The 17,050-nt window shown below is 50.5% G+C and overlaps 1 protein-coding gene across 4 annotated transcripts in view; it reads left to right on the top strand.

The window, feature by feature from the left end:
• The window catches only part of FCHSD2 (FCH and double SH3 domains 2), a 227,818-nt gene that overhangs the window by 169,529 nt on the left and 41,239 nt on the right, over positions 1-17,050 (top strand). For 2 of the 4 annotated variants that reach the window (XM_054164635.1, XM_054164633.1), the window contains exons 9-11: positions 4,295-4,390; positions 6,230-6,301; positions 15,342-15,458. In XM_054164635.1, the coding sequence (XP_054020610.1) occupies positions 4,295-4,390; positions 6,230-6,301; positions 15,342-15,458 (285 nt within the window). The remainder of the gene's footprint in view (positions 1-4,294; positions 4,391-6,229; positions 6,302-15,341; positions 15,459-17,050) is intronic. The other 2 variants (XM_054164636.1, XM_054164634.1) reach the window with 1 other exon arrangement.

Below are 17,050 nucleotides of genomic sequence, written 5' to 3'. Positions count from 1 at the left end.
CCAGGTCCTTCTGTGCAGAGCTGCTTTCCAGCAGGTCAGCCCTCACCTGTCCTGCTGCAAGAGGTTGCTCCTCCCCAGGGGCAGGACCCTACACTTGCCCTGCTTGAACTTCATGAGGTTCCTCTCTCTCAACTCTCCAGCCTGCCAAAGCCTCACTGAACGGCAGCACAGCCTGATGAGGTGTTAGCCTCTCCTCCCAGTTTGGTACCATCAGCAAACTGGTTGCAAGTCCACTCTGTCCCTTCTTCAGCTCATCTCTTAGGAGTGCTGCTGTACAGATGAGTTTTCTTCTTTGCAGAACCAAGTTGCTTTTCAAAGGTCTACAGTGCAAGATTTGTGTTTTCAAATGATAGCAGAGGTTTTCACACCTCTCAGCCACTACAGTTTGGGCTTCTTTTCTCTTTGAAGTTGGCTTTAAATCATTTCATCTGGGGCATCTGGCACAGAGTTCTCTGCTGTGGCCACTGTTGGCACATAGAGGGAGAGGGACCTGGGAGTCCTGGTGGTCAACAGGACAATCATCAGCCAACAGTGTGGCCCTCTGGTAAACAAGGGGCAATGGACTGAAGCTGGAAGAATGGAATGGAATGGAATGGAATGGAATGGAATGGAATGGAATGGAATGGAATGGAATGGAATGGAATGGAATGGAATGGAATGGAATGGAATGGAATAGACCAGACCAGACCAGGTTGGAAGAGATCTTCGAGATCATCGTGTCTAACCCATCATCCAACACCATCTAATCAACTAACCCATGGCACCAAGCACCCCATCCAGTCTCCTCCTAAACACCTCCAGGGATGGTGACTCCACCACTTCCCTGGGCAGCACATTCCAATGGGCAATCACTCTCTCTATGAAGAATTTCTTCCTAGCATCCAGTCTAAACCTCCCCTGGTGCAGCTTGAGACTGTGTCCTCTTGTTCTGGAGCTGGTTGCCTGGGAGAGGGGAGGTTGAGACTGAAGATGACAAAGAAGTTCTTGGCAGTGAGGGTGGGGAGAACCTGGAACAGGTTGTGGATGCCTCCTCCCTGGAGGTGTTCAAATCCAGGCTGGATGAGGCCTTGAGCAAGCTGGTCTGGTGGGAGGTGTCCCTGCCCATGGCAGGGGGTTGGAACTGGATGAGCTTTGAGGTCCTTTCCACCCACTGTATGAATCTCTGGAGTTCCCTTCCAACCCAAACCATTTTATCACTCTCTGGGAATTCCTCACCCAGGCTCCCTCTCCCCCTCCCCTGGCTGTTTGCTGTGGATTTCAGTGTGTTTATGCTGCAGTGCTCCAATTCCCTGTTTTTGGTGTGCTCAGAGCAGACTTGAGTGCACCAGCAGCATAGGTTTGGTCCTTAAAGACAATGGCCCTGCCCAAATTGTAAGGGAACAAACTGATGTGCAGAGCAATCATCAAGTGACTAATGAGAGCAGACAAAGAACTTGCAAACAAACCCAAAACTGTGGACACCAGAAACTCAGAAGCTCTTGGGGTAAGGGAAAGTGCAAAGTGTGGTTCTGAGCAGGGAGCTGAAAGGGAAGCAAAGAGAAGCCAGGGCACTTGTTGTCTTTAGGGTTTATTGTTCTCCTCTTTGCCAGGATGAAAGCTCTAGGCTGGGAGGAAAAGAGAAGGAAACTGGAAGAACTTCTCAGTCTGGAGAAGAGAAGGCTCTAGGAGACCTTAGAGTAGCCTTCCAGTATCTGAAGGGGGCTACAGGAGAGCTGGGGAGGGACTTCTGACAAGGGTTTGCAGTGATAGGATGAGGGGGGATGGATTGAAGCTGGAAGAGGGGAGGTTGAGACTGAAAATTAGGAAGAAATTCTTTAGAGTGAGAGTGGTGAGACACAGGAACAGGTTGCCCAGGGAGGCTGTGGATGTCCCCTCCCTGGAGGCGCTGAAGGCCAGGTTGGATGAGGCCTTGAGCAACCTGGGCTGGTGGGAGGTGTCCCTGCCCATGGCAGGGGGTTGGAACTGGATGAGCTTTGAGGTCCCTTCCACCCACTGTATGAATCTCTGGAGTTCCCTTCCAACCCAAACCATTTTATCACTCTCTGGGAATTCCTCACCCAGGCTCCCTCTCCCCCTCCCCTGGCTGTTTGCTGTGGATTTCAGTGTGTTTATGCTGCAGTGCTCCAATTGCTGCAGTCATCATGTCCTTTGGTGGCTGAAAGGAGCCTGCTGTTGGCCCTGGAGGACTATTTACTGTCTTTAACCGGAGATTAATTCTCTGACAGCCGAATATTTCGGGCACCCCAGCATCAACATTTTGCTGCATTCCCCAGCCTATATTTACCGTTGTACGCAGAGAGCAATCAGGATTCTTGCTCCTCTCTAAATGCTGCTGCTATTTTTGGCTAAATACCATCTTTATGCCACCCTTCCACATTTAAACCTTCGCTTTTAGAACAGATTTTTGTGCTGTTATTGACTCGGTGCCAGCCGTGGGTGCAGCGAGCGCTTCCCCCACTGATTCTCTTTCTTCTTAATGCAGTCATGGAGGGTTTGGGGTTGGTGGAGTGGTTGTTTTTTTTGCCTCTCTCTCTCTCTCTCTGTGAATAAGGGTAAATTGTGACACAAGAGGTTTGTTTAGGGATGTGTGTGGTGCCATCTGAAATCTGTCATTAGACAAATTGAGGAGCTTGAAGTAGTTTTGCTTCAGCAAAAGGCAAGATCTGGGACTTTGCCTCTCCAAGCAGATTAACAGAGATGGATTTTCTTTTGCAACTGGCTTTGCAGGCCTTGTTCCAAATCATCTGCAAGTGAGAACTGGGGTAAAAGGAAGTGCTGGAATATTGTGTCCAGTTCTGGGCTTCCCGGTTTAGGAGAGACAGGGAACTACTGGAGAGAGTCCAATGGAGGGCTATGAAGATGATGGGACTGGGCAATCATGGGGTCCTGCCCCTGGGGAGGAGCAACCTCTTGCAGCAGGACAGGTGAGGGCTGACCTGCTGGAAAGCAGCTCTGCACAGAAGGACCTGGGAGTGCTGGTGGGCAGCAAGTTCCTCATGAACCACCAATGTGCCCTGGTGGCCAAGAAGGCCAAAGGTCTCCTGAGGGGCATGAAGAAGAGTGTGGCCAGCAGGTGAAGTGAGGTTCTCCTTCCCCTCCACTCTGCCTTAGGGAGGCCACTTCTGGAGTCCTGGGTCCAGCTCTGGGCTTCCCAGTTCAAGAGAGGCAGGAAACTACTGGAGAAGAGTGCAGTGGAGGCTGGGAAGCTGCTGAGGGGCCTGGAGCAGCTCTGTGAGGAGCAAAGGCTGAGAGCCCTGGGTCTGAGAGCCTGCAGAAGAGCAGCCCCAGAGGGGAGCTGAGCAGTGCTCAGCAAGAGCTGAAGGGGCTGTGGGGACCAAGGGATAGGGCTGGGATCTTCTCTGTGGTACCCAGGGGCAGGCCAAGGGGCAAAGAGCACAAACTGGAGCCCAGGAGTTTCCATCTGAACATGAGGAAAACCTTCACACTAGCCATAATGGAGCCCTGGAGCAGGCTGCCCAGACAGGTTGTGGAGTCTCCTTATTGGAAGAGCTTCCAACCCCACCTGGTCATTGTGATCCTGGGCAAGCTGCTGTGGGTGCCCTGCTGGAGCAGGGGGATTGGACTGGATGCGCTCTGGAGGTCCCTTCCAGCCCTCACCATGCTGGGGTGCTGTGATCTGCAGAGGTTTCCTTCCAGCCCTCACCATGCTGGGGTGCTGTGATCTGCAGAGGTTTCCTTCCAGCCCTCACCATGCTGGGGTGCTGTGATCTGCAGAGGTTTCCTTCCAGCCCTCACCATGCTGGGGTGCTGTGATCTGCAGAGGTTTCCTTCCAGCCCTCACCATGCTGGGGTGCTGTGATCTGCAGAGGTTTCCTTCCAGCCCTCACCATGCTGGGGTGCTGTGATCTGCAGAGATCCCCTGTAACCCCCCACCATGCTGGGATTCTGTAATCAGACATTTCAGCTTATGAAAAAGCTGTGCACAGGAAATGATCCACTAGAGGAGGGGAAAAGTGTTAATGTTTGGGACACCACCTATTCTGTACTCAACAACTGGCTTTTTTTACCTTGCCTTTTTACCTTTGTGCTGTTTCCCACAGCTCCCTGGCAGGTTGATTTTAGCTCTGTGTCAGCAGCCTGCGTCCTGCAGGTTGCTTCTGGATAACTCTGGGCCAGCACAGCCCAGAATTAGCTCCTGCTTTTATAGATTTATCTCCCTGTTGTTGCACTCTGCTGCAGATTTGCTCTCTCCCTTGATGTGACTCTCCAATCTGTGGTTTTCAATGAGGTGCAGGAGTTTCCCCATCTAAATGGCTTCTGTTCTCTTCCCCAGGTGGTTCGGGACTACAGCCTGCAGCTGTTCTTACAGGAGAACTCTGTGTTTCACAAACCACAGCCTTTCCAGTTCCAACCCAGTGACACTGACACTGTAAGAAATTCCCACCCTCCCTGAATCCCTTAATTTCTTTCTTCTCCCTTTATTGTATTGTGTGTGTGTGTGTGTGTTAACAACCTGGTTATAAATAGGGAAGAGAGCAGAGCTCGCCGGGATCTCGGCCTGCTTCCACCTCGTGCTGGCGAGGGAGAAGTGGCCTGGATTCCACCAGCTCTGCTTGCATGAGGTGGGTCAGGAGAATTCAAAAAGCCTCCAAAAGGCTACACATCATCCAAAGAGGAGCAGAATCTCTCTTTTCTTTTCCCCTTGGCTTCCAGATTGTGGCTGGCAGCCCTGTGGATTTCTGCTGTCAGTGTAATTCTAACAGCCTTTTGGTGGCTTTTTATCATTAGGTGAGATTCTTGTCATAGTCACTACTACTAGTCACAACAGGGGTGATGTTACACCAAATGAAATCTCCACATGCCTCAGAACTGCTCAGGAGACACCCCTTTGGATGTTTAAGGCCAGATTGGATGGGGCCTTGGACACCCAACCCAGGTATAAATCCAGGCTGAGTTCATCTCCTTCCACGTTCTCCACTGCTGGAGGTTCATTCATCCCTTCAAAGCTGTCTTGCAGCTGGGGCAGGCCAAGCCCAGGCACAAAGCCAAGCTGGGTGCAGAGTGGGGTGCAGAGCAGCCCTGAAGAAAGAGACTTGGGGGTGTTGGGTGCTGAGCAGCTCCCCAGGAGCCAGCAGTGCCCTCAGGCAGCCCAGCAGGCAGCTGTGTGCTGGGCTGCAGCCAGAGGAGTGTGGGCAGCAGGGCAAGAGAGGGGATTCTGACCCTTGGCTCTGCTCAGACCCCACCTCCAATCCTGCCTCCAGGTCTGCTGTCCCCAGCACAAGGAGGACACAGAGCTGCTGGAGGGAGGCCAGAGGAGGCCACAAAGATGATCCAAGGGCTGCAGCAGCTCTGCTCTGAGGCCAGGCTGAGGGAGCTGGGGGTGTTCAGCCTGGAGAAGAGAAGGCTCCAGGGGGACCTCAGAGCTGCCTTGCAAGAGCTGAAGGGATCCTGCAGGAAGGCTGCAGAGGGACTTTTGCTAAGGGTGTCTAGAGCCAGGCCAAGGGGGAATGGTTTGAAGCTGAGGCACAGCAGGGTCAGACTGGAGCTGAGGAAGAAGTTCCTCAGTTTGAGGGTGGTGAGACTCTGGCACAGGCTGCCCAGGGAGGCTGTGGCTGCCTCCTGCCTGGGGGTTTTGAGGCCAGTCTGGATGAGGCCTTGAGCAGCTGAGCCTAGCTGAGAGGTGTCCCTGGGCATGGTGTGGCGGTTGGAGGAGTTGATCGCTGAGATCCCTCCCAACCTGAGCCATTCCATGATAGCTTTTTATATTGATGTCAAGAACAGTGCTAAAACATCACATTCAAAAATAATCTCAGGGAATACTCTCTTGGGGCCTGTTGCTTCCCAAACAATCATCAATGGCACGAAAACTGAGTAAGCCCCAGTGTGTAAATCCTTTTCCAGCCAGCTCTTGACTAGACATGGGTTGGAAACACAACAATAGGTTGAATGGTTTGGACTGCAAAGTCTTTTTCTCCAGCTCAGGTGCTTCAATTCCAGCAGCCTGTTGCTAGATGTGTGACTTTTTTCCCAGCCCTACTAACAGCTGTAACCCAGTTTTCCTTTTTATTCCCTTTCCATTTTAACACACTGACTGTTTTGTGTTGGTTTATTGTTCTTTTGCCTTCCAGCTTCTTTGTTTAGAGTCAGTTATTCTTGCAAACATTTGAGACTGTTTTAACACACTGAGCAGAACCTTTCTGTCTGTGCCTGCCTCTCTAACCTTTGCTGTTGTGTGTTTTCATCCTTGGACCACCTCTGCCTCCTCCAGAGTTTTAACACAGTTCAGCTGGTGGATATTGAGCCCTCACCGGTCAGTGCTATGAGAATGACAATAGCAGAGGTACATGGGGAGGGGGAGAGGGATTTCTCCTCACCATTTGTGTCCTTGTCCATTTGCATGTGGCTTGGGATGGGGAATTTACACCTGGAAGTGGCAACAGAATGCAGGATTTGGATATACAATGGGGGGGGGGAACCCAAGCTTTCTCCACCCTGACTTAAAGCAGGGGGAGGAAAAAACCCTTCAGCTTCACACTTCTTTTGTTTTACAACTTGCAGAGTGTTTGTCATTAATATTTTAATCTTTTGGGGGGAATCAAATAAAATTTCCCAGCTCCAGCTAGTGATGAGTAGCACTGGTGGCTTCTCCAGCGTGCCTGGGGAAGCTTGGAGCTCAACTGGAGGCTCTTAAGAGGGGCTGCTGGAGCAGAGCCCTGCCACGAAGTCAGTGTTGGGCTTTTCATTCTTGCCAGAGGGCCATCCCTATGGAAAACAGAGCTGGAATTCACTCTGATCAAACTCTTGGCCCCTGCAAAATTGAACCTGATGTTTTTTGTTGTGGCACTTGTGTGGTCTGGCAGTGCAGAGAGTGCTCAGCTTCAGGAGTGTTTGAGAAGGTGGTGAATGAGTTCTTCATGCCTAAAGCTGTCTGGGTGACTTCTTTACCTGGGCCAACCCACTTGGGCTGCAAAATCACTGCACTTCTTCATCACACTTTGTTACTTTGAGCTTCTGTGCTGTTGCTTAACTAATTCCCCCCACCCCCCCCCCCCAGATTAATTAATGACACAGACATTTTTAATGATCCATGCAACTATTCTCAGCTAGCAGGACCCTAGCTGGCCAAATCCAGGTCTCACATTGACCACTTGGAATCCAAGAGGCTGAGAACTTTAGCTCAGCCTCTTGGCTTTGCCAGAACTGGTGTGTTTGCTGCTCAAAACCTGATTAAAGGACAACCATCAAGCATTCTTTTGCCACACGCTGCTCTTGCAGAGGTGATCAGCTGGGTTTTGGGGCTTGGGGCTTGTGCATGAGAGTTTTCACACCAAAGGCAAGCAAGCAGAGTGGTTTCATGCCTTTAATCAAATGTTTCATGTTAACCTTCTCCAAGAACAAATGATGGCCTCTCTACAAACCAAGTAACTGATCCACTGTGACTGCAGTCAAGGTTTGGAACTTTGTTTGCTTGAGGATGACCTCAGGTGTTGGAGAGCAGCACAGAAAAGAGGAACCTGGGGGGTTCTGGTGGACAGGATGATGCCCATGAGCCAGCAATGTGCCCTTGTGCCCAAGAAGGCCAATGGCATCCTGGGGTGGATGAGGAGGGAAGTGGTTAGTAGGTTGAGAGAGGTTCTCCTGCTCCTCTCTTTTGCTCTGGTGAAGCCACATCTGGAAAGTTGTGTCCAGTTCTGGGCCACTCAGTTCAAGAAGGACCACAGGGAACTACTTGAGAGAGTCCAGCTCAGAGCTGCAAAGATGCTGAAGGCAGTGGAACAGCCTATGAGGACAAGGTGAGGGAGCTGGGGGCTCTTTGTCTTGGAGCAGAGGATCCTGAGGGGTGACCTCATTCCTGTTGATAAAGATGTGCAGGGCAGTGTGGGGAGGACAGAACCAGGCTCTGCTCAGGGATGTCAAGAGACAGGACAAGGGGCAATGGGGGCAAGCTGGAGCTGAGGAGGTTCCAGGTGAATATAAGGGAGAACTTTTTCACTGTGAGGATGACAGAGCCCTGGAGCAGGCTGCCCAGAGAGGTTGTGGAGTCTCCTTCTCTGGAGACATTCAAAGCCCATCTGGATGTATTCCTATGTGACCTGCCCTAGGTGATCCTGCTCTGGCAGGGGGTTGGGCTCAATGTTCTCTGGAGGTCCTTTCCAACCCCTAACATTCTGTGATTCTGTGAGTCTGTGATTTTATGAGTTACTGGATTGAAACTTGGAATATCATAGGCAAGAAGAATGTTAGAAATGGGATGGATGTGGAAGTCACCTACTTGAAATGCTTGTGTGAGTTCTGGTTCATATGGAACATCTTCAGATTTGGATTTATGAAGGGACCTGCTCCAGCAGGTCCCTGTCTGTGCTGAGGCCTCCAGAGCTGCCCCAGCACTGCAGGTGGGGTCTGAGCAGAGCACAGCAGAGGGGCAGAATCCCCTCCCTGCCCCTGCTGCCCACACTGCTGGGGATCAGCCCAGGACAGGGCTGGCTCTGGGCTGGCAGTGCTCAGTGCTGGCTCATCTCCAGCTTTTCACCCCCCAGCACCCCCAAGCCCTTCTCCAAGGGGCTGCTCTCAGCCCTTCATCTCCTTGCCTGGATTGATAGCAGGGGTTGCCCCGATCCATGTGCAGGACCTTGCACCTGACCTTGTTGAACCTCATGAGGTTTATTTGGTCCTACCTCTCAAGCTCATCTAGGACCCCCTGGGTGAATCCCTCTCCCTGGCATTATCAACTGCACCACTCAGTTTGATGTTATCTGCCTAGAAAGGTTGTAGAGCCTCCTTCTGTGGAGAGCTTCCAACCCCCCCTGGCCATTGTGTTCCTGGGCAAGCTGCTGTGGGTGCCCTGCTGGAGCAGGGAGGGGTTGGCCTGGCTGAGCTCCAGGGGTCCTTTCCCACCCCCACTGTGCTGGGGTTCTGTGAAATATGTTTAGCCTTATCAAAGAAAAACCCCACTCAGCACATGCTGACCTTGCAGGGAGGCCACAACTAGTGACAGTTTAATCATCCAACATCCTTCCATGGGTCAAGGGATATTTAATAACGAGTCTGCAGAAACCTCTCTTGCTGCAAACGTGCTGTCCCCATGCTGCACAGATAATGCCCAGCCATAAGGACAGGGCAAACCAGAAAGGAAATTAGCCAGCTTTTCTCCCTTTCCTGTTTGGGAAGGATTCTTTTTCCTTGCACCACATTTTATCACGTGTGAAAGCGTCCAGAGAGTGGCAACAAAAAGCTGACAAAGAGCTTTGGAGGCCTTTATTGTTCCTGTTTTCAATCCAGGCGTCCCCTGCGCGGCCCTGAGGCTGTGGTTTTCCTTCGGCATGCAAGTGAAAAAGCGTCTTCAAATCTGGTTTGTCTGATTGTCAGGCTGGGAGAGCTGGGGTTGTTCACTTTGCAGAAGAGAAAGCTCCAAGGACACCTTAGAGCAGCCTTCCAGAGGGTAGGTGTTGATCTGCTGGAGGGTAGAGAGGCTCTGCAGAGGGACCTCGACAGGCTGGGCAGATGGGCAGAGGCCAAGGGCTTGAGATTGAACACATCCAAGTGCCAGGTTCTGCACATTGGCCACAGCAACCCCATGCAGAGCTACAGGCTGGGGTCAGAGTGGCTGGAGAGCAGCCAGGCACAGAGGGACCTGGGGGTGCTGGTTGATGGTAGGCTGAACATGAGCCTCCACTGTGCCCAGGCAGCCAAGAGGGCCAATGGCATCCTGGCCTGCATCAGGAACAGTGTGGCCAGCAGGAGCAGGGAGGTCATTCTGCCCCTGCACACTGCACTGGTTAGGCCACACCTCGAGTCCTGTGTCCAGTTCTGGGCCCCTCAGTTTAGGAAGGAGGTTGACTTGCTGGAAGGTGTCCAGAGAAAGGCAACAAAGTTGGTGAGGGGTTTGGAGCACAGCCCTGTGAGGAGAGGCTGAGGGAGCTGGGGTTGCTTAGCCTGGAGAAGAGGAGACTCAGTGGTGACCTCATTGCTCTCTACAACTACCTGAAAGGAGGTTGTAGCCAGGTGGGAGTTGGTCTCTTCTCCCATCCCAGGCAAGCAGCACCAGAACAAGAGGACACAGTCTCAAGCTGCACCAGGGGAGGTTTAGGCTGGAGGTGAAGGAGAAAGTTCTTCCCAGCAAGAGAGATTGGCCATTGGGATGTGCTACCCAGAGAGGTGGTGAAGTCACCAGCCCTGGAGGTGTTCAAGAAAGGACTGGATGTGGCACTTGGAGCCATGCTTTGGTTGTCAGGAGGTGTTGAGTATTAGGTAATAGGTTGAACTTGATGATCTCTGAGGTCTTTCCCAACCTGGCTGATTCTATGATTCTCTTAATAGTGGATGTAGGTCCCTTGGTTTTCTGAGTGGCAAAAATCCCCCTGCATGCAAATCATCTTTCTTTCTAAAGATGGGGGTTGGGGGTGGGGTCCTGTTTGTAATCCTCCAGAAATGCAGCTCAGTCCTCAGCTCACTTTGGCTACCCTAAAATTAAACCAGTTCTGCACTGACAGACCAAACCTCCCAGCAAACTTGGCTCACCGTTTCCTCCTGACTGCTGTCTTCAGCCACGAGGAGTGTGAAACATGTCAGGCACAGCCCTTCCTTCTCCTGCTGATCAGCAGCCTTGGCACCATAACATCTTCTTCTCACCTCTCTGACAAGCAGTGACTCTGGTTTGAGCTGTGTTTTGCATTGGTGATTTGCATGCAACAGATGTTCACTGCTTGTTTTTTCCCCTTGGAATGGACTATTTGTAGTCTTCAGCTACCAAAATAAGGACCTTATAAGCTGACATAAGGACCTTTTAAGCTGAAATAAGCAACTTTTAGTCCCCAGAAAGGGCCTTCAAGCCCCAAACAAGGACCTTTTAACCCAAAAGAAGGGCATTTCAACCCAAAATAAGGACCTGGTAGCCCAAAATGAGAATCTTAGAATCATAGAATCATCTGGGTTGGAAGGGACCTCCAAAGGTCATCCACTCCAGCTCCCTCTGCAGTCAGCAGGGACATCCTCGACTAGAGCAGGTTGCCCAGAGCCCTCTTGAGTCTCATCTTGAATATTTGCAGGGATGGAATCCTTTTAGCCCCAAATAAGGATATTTCAACCCAAAATAAAGGCCTTGAAGCCCAAAATAAGAATCATAGAATCATCTGGGTTGGAAGGGACCTCCAAAGGTTATCCAGTCCAGCCCCCTCTGCAGTCAGCAGGGACATCCTCGACTAGAGCAGGTTGCCCAGAGCCCTCTTGAGTCTCATCTTGAATATTTGCAGGGATGGAGTCCTTTTAGCTCAAAATAAGGACCTTTTCACCCAAAATAAGAATCCCAGCATCATAGAATCATCTGGTTTGGAAGGGACCTTCAAAGGTCATCCAGTCCAACCCACTTTGCAGTCAGCAGGAACATCCTTGACTAGATCAGGTTGCCCAGAGCCCTGCTGAGCCTCCCCTTGAGTATCTCCAGGGATGGGGACCTTTTAGTCTAAACTAAAGACCTTTTAGCCCAAAGTAGGCCTTTTAGCTCAAAATAAGGACTTTCTAGCCCAAAATAAAGACCTTTTAAGCAGAATAAGGACCTTTTAGCCCCAAATAAAGACCTCTGAGCCCCAAAATATAGACCTTTTAGCTTTGAAGAGCCGACTTCTCTTTTCACTGTAAAGATTATCCATCTGCTTTCTGCATCCAGCCATACCCTTGGAGACAAGGGAATGCCAGAAGCTGTTTGCTTGTCCCTGTCTTGAGGCAGCTTCTACTCCTGAACAACAACATTTCAGACAGAGATGGAGAAGCCCCCACGTGCCTGCAGCCTTTCTTAATTTAAGGAGCAAGCATTGCCAGCCTCTGAGCTCCTTAGCTTTTTGGGGACATCTATTACCTTCTCCTGAAGGTTGAATTTTTAGCCTTGAACACTGCCTGCACTGTAACCCATACCCTGAGAGAGCAGCAGAACACCCAGCTATGTTTAGCTCAGGTTTTTTGGGCTCTTCCTTCATTCTTTGGCCATGGTAAAGTGGTTTTGGGTTTCCCTCTTTTGTGTGTGTGTGTGTGTGTGTGTGTGTGAAAGAGGTTAAATTGAGCCATTGGACATCTTGCCACCACCAAGTTCCAGGCCTGGAAACAGTTTTGCAAGTGCTAAATGGAGTAAATTAGACCCCAAAGTGATTTTTGGTTCCCCCACCTTCTTCCCTACAAATTTGATTCTCATGTTCTTAGCAGCTAAATCTCTATTTGAGCTCCTTTCTTTTACCTGTTTAAGTTGGCTTTTCATTGCTTAAGGTGAGGTACTGCTCCAGCCTATCTTTACCTGAAGATCAGACTTCTCAGGTCATCCTTGAAGCCCTCCTGCAGCATGAACTCTTCCATGCCAGTCAGAATCAATAGAATCATAGAGTGGTCTGGGTTGGAAGGGACCTCCATAGGTCATCCAGTCCAACCCCCTCTGCACTCAGCAGGGACATCCTCAACTAGCTCAGGTTGCCCAGAGCCCTGTCCAGCCTCACCTTGAATACCTCCAGGGATGGGGCCCCAACCACCTCCCTGGGCAACCTGTTCCAGTGTTCTACCACCCTCCTTGTTCCTCACATCCAATCTAAATCTGCTCTTCTCCAGTTTGAAGCCATTGCCTCTCATCCTGTCCCTGCAGGCCTTTGCAAACAGTCTCTCTCCAGCTTTCTTGTAGCCCCTTTCAGGTACTGGCAGGCTGCTATTAAGTCTCCCTGGAGCCTTCTCTTCTCCAGGCTGAACACCCCCAGCTCCCTCAGCCTGTTCTCAGAGCAGAGCTGCTCCAACCCCCTTGCTTGCTGCTGCTCCTCTCTGCTTACACATTCCTTCACAGCCTGCTTCAGTGCCATCACCTTAGTCCACCACAGGTTGGGCAAAGCCCCTCCAAGCCCTCCCAGCTCCATTTGTTCAGGAAGCATTTCAGGTGCTGATGGCTTTGAAACATTTCTCCTTTCACAATCTTCTCAGCCAAGCATTCAAACTGTGCATTTCCACCACCTTCTCTGGTCTTGCCCACGTTCAGAGGCCCTGGTTTCAGCTTCTTCTCCTGGAGACTACATTTTGCTTCTAGATTTCATCTCCTACTTTGGCCTTTATTTTCAGTAGCAGTGGAATGGAATGGAATGGAATGGAATGGAATGGAATGGAATGGAATGGAATGGAATGGAATGGAATGGAATGGAATGGAATAGAATAGAATAGAATAGAATAGAATAGAATAGAATAGAATAGAATAGAATAGAATAGAATTAACCAGGTTGGAAGAGACCTTTGAGATCATCAAGTCCAACCTATCATCCAACACCATCTAATCAACTAACCCATGGCACCAAGCACCCCATCCAGTCTCTTCCTAAACACCTCCAGTTGATGGTGACTCCACCACCTCCCTGGGCAGCACATTCCAATGGCCAATCTCTCTTTCTATGAAGAACTTCTTCCTAACATTCCTAGTTTCTCCCTAGCTCCTTTTTTATTCCCCCTTTTTTCCCCTTATTGATTATTTTTAGACCTTTAAGCAAGGGTGAGGTCTTCCTGGGGACAAAGCTGCTTTATGAGTAACTAATCCAACCACACTGATCCAACAGCCATCCATTCCTTTTTTGCTTTTAGCATGCCCTGAGGAGTTGACCACAAGATTTGCATTCATTTTCCTGGTCAAGTGCCCTTGATAAAGAGATTAAAAGCAGCAAACACACTTGGGAGAAGGTTATCAAGTGGCTAAAAAGGAGTCTGAATTCTTTCTTCGTGAAAATAAGTTGCTGAGTTAGGGGCAAGACCAATGGGGAGGTTGAAGGTTCCTTGGGAGATGTTTTGTAGAGGAGAGGCAATGTCAAAGGATTCCACTTGGATTTGCAGCTGGAAGCTGTGGAAGAAGCTGGACAAAAATGCTTACTCCAGCAAGCTGGGATAAAACTGAGCTCAAATCACAGAATGACAGAACCACAGCATGGTGAGGTTGGAAGGGACCTCTGGAGATCATCCAGTCAGGGGCACCCACAGCAGCTTGCCCAGGATCACAATGGCCAGGTGGGGTTGGAAGCTCCTTCCAGAGAAGGAGACTCCCCAACCTCTCTGGGCAACCTGCTGCAGGCACCCTCAAAGTCAAGAAGCTTTTCCTTCTGTCTGTACTGTTGTAAAACAGAGAAGGTTTGGAGACTTACCCTCCAGAGCTCTTGTGTCTGAGACAAGGGTGTTTCATCTGTGGAATGAATGCTTATAGTACAACAGAGTCACAGAATGGGTTGGAAAGGACCTTAAAGATCATCTAGTTCCAACCCCCTGCCATGGGCAGGGACACCTTCTACCAGACCACACTGCTCAAGCTTCTGTCTGACTTGGCCCTGAACATTTCCAAGGCTGGAGCCTCCACAACTGCCCTGCTCCAGGGCTCCAGCACCCTCACAGCAAGGAAGCTTCTGCTCATGTTTAGCTGGAACTTGCTGTGTTCATAGTTTGTGCCCTTTGTTGTTGAACCTTTCTGGGGTTTGGTACCACCACAGAGTTCCTAAGGAGGGGATTTCTTGAATCTTTCTTGGGTTTCATACCACCACAGAGTTCATAAGGAAGGCACTTGATGAATCTTTCTTTGGTTTGGTAGCACTACAGAGTTGATAAGGAAAGGACTTGGTGAATCTCACTTGGCTTTGGTACCACCACAGGGTTGATAAGGAAGGGACTTGATGAATCTTTCTTTGGTTTGGTAGCACTACAGAGTTGATAAGGAAAGGACTTGGTGAATCTCACTTGGCTTTGGTACCACCACAGGGTTGATAAGGAAGGGACTTGATGAATCTTTCTTTGGTTTGGTACCACCAAAGAATTGGTAAGGAAAGGTCTTGGTGAATCTCTCTTGGGTTTGGTACCACCCCAGAGTTCATGAGGAAGGGACTTGGTGAATCTCACTTGGGTTTGGTACCACCCCAGAGTTCATGAGGAAGGGACTTGGTGAATCTCACTTGGGTTTGGTACCACCCCAGAGGTCATGAGGAAGGGACTTGGTGAATCTCACTTGGGTTTGGTACCACCACAGAATTCATGAGGAAGGGACTTGGTGAATCTCACTTGGGTTTGGTACCACCCCAGAGTTCATGAGGAAGGGACTTGGTGAATCTCACTTGGGTTTGGTACCACCCCAGAGTTCATGAGGAAGGGACTTGGTGAATCTCACTTGGGTTTGGTACCACCCCAGAGTTCATGAGGAAGGGACTTGGTGAATCTCACTTGGGTTTGGTACCACCCCAGAGGTCATGAGGAAGGGACTTGGTGAATCGTTCTTCTTTTGGATGAAACAAGATCCTGGGCTGACAAATACAATAGGAAGTTCTCCTGTAACTGAAGCTCTCCAGAGGTAGCCCCAGGTCTCTTGTTCTGAGCCCTCATGCTCGTGTTCTGTCTTGCAGAGCCGACAGCTGGAGTCGGAAACCGGCACGACGGAAGAGCACAGCCTCAACAAGGAGGCTCGGAAGTGGGCGACCCGCGTGGCCCGGGAGCACAAAAACATCATCCACACTCAGAGGGTAGGTGAGCAAAACGTTGGGCTACAGATTTCTGTCTGTTCCACCTCCCCACAGCGTGAAAGAGGAGCTGCTGCCAGCACAAAGGAATTGCTTCTGTCCCGGTACCTCTCCGGGCAACCTGCCGGTGGCATCTTGCCCACATTCAGACTGCCAGCTTGGCAGCTTCTCCGGCTTTTTGGGGTCATAGAATGGCTTGGGTTGGAAGGGAGCTTAAAGATTATCTAGTTCCTACCACCTTGCCATAGGCAGGGACACCTCCCACTAGCCCAGGTTGCTCAAAGCCTCATCCAGCCTGGTCTTCAGCAGTTCCGGGGATGAGGCATCCCCAGCCTCCCTGGGCAACCTGTTCCGGTGTCTCACCGGCCTCACTCAAAAGAATTTCTTCCTAATGTCCAATCTAAATCTACCCTTCTCTAGTTTAAAACTATTGCCCTTTGGCCTATCACCACAACCCTTGTAAAAAGTCCCTCCCCAGCTCTCCTGTAGCCCTCTGCAGGTACTGGAGGGCTGCTCTAAGGTCTTCCCTTCTAAGGAGCCTTCTCTTCTCCAGGCTGAACAGCCCCAGCTCCCTCAGCCTGCCCTCCCAGGGGAGGTGCTCCAACCCTCTGATCATCTTTGTGGCCCTGCTGTGGACCCTCTCCAATGGATTCATGTCCTCAATATGTTTTGGTATTCCCATATAAATCTTTACTGCAGGTAACTCACAGACCTGCCTGTACTCTTCACAGCACCCTTCTGTTCCAGCTGGAGTGTCAGGGATTCTGTTAGCTCCTATAGATCACCTGGATATTGCCTATAGAAAGGAAGCTATTCATTCAGTCAGCCCTGGAAGAATTCAAGACCAGGCTGGATGAGATTTTTAGCAACCTGGTCTAGAGGGAGGTGTCCCTGCCCATGACAAGGGGTTTGGAACTTGATGGTGCCTTCCAGGGGGGTTGCAACTGTATGATCTTTAAGGTCCCTTCTACACCAAACCAAAATCAAGGATCTACATGTATGGCTCAACACAGAAGAACCCATGTCAAGGGTTTGGGCTGGGTTAGCCACTAGGTGAGTGATGGAGGCGCTCTATGAACCCCTCTGCATCCCAAAGGGAAGAGAAAGGGAATAAGGGAGGGAGGCTGATGGGTGGGGAAAGAAACTAAACCAGCTGGGATGGAAATAAGAACAATGAAATGAAAAAGATCCAAGCTAGCATGGAACCCAGTCCCTGATGGCAGTGATCTCCCCATCAGCACTGCTGCTGTGGGCAGGCTCTGGAGAAGTCCCAGTCTGGACTCAGCAGCAGATGGGAATGGATTCAGGAGCTGGTTTCAGGAACTGGATTATGGAACGCAGGGATTGGGATCAAAGGCAGAACAGAGAGAGTCCTCCTTGGACACTGACCATTGAAGAAGAGTCTTGACAACTTGAGAATCATAGAGATGTTTTCATAAGAAGACACTTTTAGGATCATCAAGTCTGACCATTAACCCAGCACTGCCAGGTCACCACTAAATCATGGCCCTCAGCACCACATCTACACAGAGTTTAAATCCCTGCAGGGATGGAGACTCCACCACTGCCCTGGGCAGCCTGAACCAGGCCTTGAC

This window comes from Dryobates pubescens, chromosome 10, assembly GCF_014839835.1.
Source record: "Dryobates pubescens isolate bDryPub1 chromosome 10, bDryPub1.pri, whole genome shotgun sequence".
Taxonomy (NCBI): domain Eukaryota; kingdom Metazoa; phylum Chordata; class Aves; order Piciformes; family Picidae; genus Dryobates; species Dryobates pubescens.
This window is presented reverse-complemented; position numbering and strand designations above follow the sequence as displayed.